This window comes from Octopus bimaculoides, chromosome 27 (assembly GCF_001194135.2).
Source record: "Octopus bimaculoides isolate UCB-OBI-ISO-001 chromosome 27, ASM119413v2, whole genome shotgun sequence".
In the NCBI taxonomy this organism is placed as follows: Eukaryota; Metazoa; Mollusca; class Cephalopoda; order Octopoda; family Octopodidae; genus Octopus; species Octopus bimaculoides.
In genome coordinates this window covers 7,067,963-7,070,425 of record NC_069007.1, presented here as the reverse complement: position 1 = coordinate 7,070,425, position 2,463 = coordinate 7,067,963, and the positions used below count along the sequence as shown (strand labels likewise).

Genomic DNA, 2,463 nt, shown 5'->3' with positions numbered 1-2,463 from the left:
GCTACATGAACCAGTATATAGTATTTGCTACATGAACCAGTATATAGTATCTGCTACATGAACCAGTACATAGTGTCTGCTACATGAACCGGTATATAGTATTTGCTACATGAACCGGTATGTAGTATTTGCTACATGAACCAGTATGTAGTATTTGCTACATGAACCAGTATATAGTATCTGCTACATGAACCAGTATATAGTATCTGCTACATGAACCAGTATATAGTATCAGCTACATGAACCAGTATATAGTATTTGCTACATGAACCAGTATATGGTATTTGCTACATGAACCAGCATATAGTATTTGCTACATGAGCCGGTGGCTCATTCAGCAGAATGGTAATGTGAAAATTGTAAATTATATATTTTTTGACTTCTTGGGGAGAATGCCAAATGAATAAAAGAAAGAGATATTACCATCAGCTGTGGTGGTCGTGGTAATATTGTCACGGGTTCCATTGCTAGAGAGGGGAAAAAGAAAAGGGAAATAATGACAATAGTATAAATATAGTGTGTGTGTGTATGTATGAGAGAGAGAGAGAGAGAGAGAGACAGTGTATGTGTGTTTGTGAGAGTGTGTGTGTGTGAGAGAGAGTGTGTATGTATATGAGAGCGACAGACAAACAGACAGACAGATTGTGTGTGTGTGTGTGAGAATGTATGTGTGTGAGAGTGTGTGTGTGTGAGAGAAAGGCAGTGAGTGTGTGTGTGTGAATGTGTGTGTGTGTGCGAGAGAGTGTATGTGTCTGTGTGTGTGTATATGAGAGCGACAGACAAACAGACAGACGGAGTGTGTGTGTGTGTATAGGAGAGACAGACAGGGTGTGCGTGTGTGTGTGAAAGAGACAGTATGTGAGTGTGTGTTTGAGAGAGACAGTGTGTGTATATGAGAGAGAGATAGTGTGTGTGTGTGACATCAACAACCACAAATAGTGAAGATAAAAATGATGATGATGTGGTGGTGGTGGTGGTGGTGGTGGTGGTGGTGGTGGCGAGGTGGTGATGGTGACACTGATGATAGTGTTGAATGGATGATGATTATGAGGACAGTGTCGGTGGTAGTGGTGGTGGTGATGATGATGATGATGACACTGATGGTAGTAATGGTGGCAGTGTTGTTGGTGATGACGACAATGATAACAACATTGGTGACAGCGGTGATGATGATGGTGATAATGATGACGCTGATGATGACGGTGATGATGATGATGATGATGATGATGATGATGACGACAACAAACGACTAAAAGACATTAACCAACCTTTCCAGCCCCTGGTCACCATCGGGCATGGCAACACTCACAGTCACAATGTTGGTGCTGAGTGGTCCAGTCTCGTCTGTTGTTTCTCCCCCGATGAGGTGATGGCTGCTACCACCTACAACAGGCAATTGCCCACAAGAAGATGGCTTGACCCCGACTGGCACGGGCAGACACTCCAGGCTGTCAGTGTTGCAGTCTCCATCACTATCATCCTTGCCACTGTCACTGGAGCTGTCTGCTGACATTACTGATGACAACAAAACAACAGGATCATCTGATTGGTGGTGGTGGTGGCCATCACCCTCTACATCTATTGTGTTGTCATCATCGAAGAGAAAGTTGCTGTTGTCTTTGATGAGGATGTCCAGCATAGGGGTCAGATTCTTTTCCAGCATCTCTGGTGATTTTCGTTGTATGATGGCCTCCTGCAAAACAGGGGACATTATGATATTAGGATCTACCGAGGGACTTTTGGCTGGTGATGAACATGGATCTTTTATTTGTGAAGAGGCTTCACTTTGGTTTCCGTTGTTCCAAATATCAGTTGTCTGTGACTGTGCCATGTTCTCAAAGACTGATACATCATCTGGTATCAGTCGAGCCATTTCTATATTGGCAGCTGTTGCTGGATTAGTAACACAATTTGTATAAGAATTACATGCAAACCTGTTGGTAGTCACACCTGGGTTAGAATTATATCTTGGTTTGTTGGCAATTACATTTGTATCAGAGTAACATTTAGGTTTTTCGGTGTTATTGACAAACTCATTGGTAATTAGTGGCATGTCCAGCACCACATCAGTGCAAGAACTTGATTGTGATGTTTTGGTATTCAATGTTGTGCCAGATGCCACATCCGTGTCAGAATTATTTCTAGATGTTTTAGCACTCAATGTTGTGTCAGACACCAGTTCTGTGCGAGAATTATTTCTAGACGTTTTGGTAACAATTGCTGTGTCAGATGCCATATCTGTGCGAGAATTATTTCTAGACGTTTTGCTAACAATTGCTGTGTCAGATGCCATACCTGTACGAGAATTATTTCTAGATGTTTTAGTACTCAATGTTGTGTCAGACACCAGTTCTGTGCGAGAAATATTTCTAGACGTTTTGGTAACAATTGCTGTGTCAGATGCCATATCTGTGCGAGAATTATTTCTAGACGTTTTGCTAACAATTGCTGTGTCAGATGCGA

The 2,463-nt window shown here is 42.1% G+C and overlaps 1 protein-coding gene across 1 annotated transcript in view; it reads right to left on the bottom strand.

Annotated features, from left to right (window-relative positions):
* The window catches only part of LOC128250999 (uncharacterized), a 5,737-nt gene extending 3,280 nt beyond the window's left edge, over positions 1-2,457 (bottom strand). Inside the window, exons 1-2 of the mRNA XM_052977246.1 lie at positions 1,269-2,457; positions 424-467 (exon numbers count right to left, since the gene is read on the bottom strand). Of these exons, the coding sequence (XP_052833206.1) occupies positions 424-467; positions 1,269-2,407 (1,183 nt within the window). The 5' untranslated portion in view covers positions 2,408-2,457. The remainder of the gene's footprint in view (positions 1-423; positions 468-1,268) is intronic.
* Between the last annotated feature and the right edge of the window lie 6 nt (positions 2,458-2,463).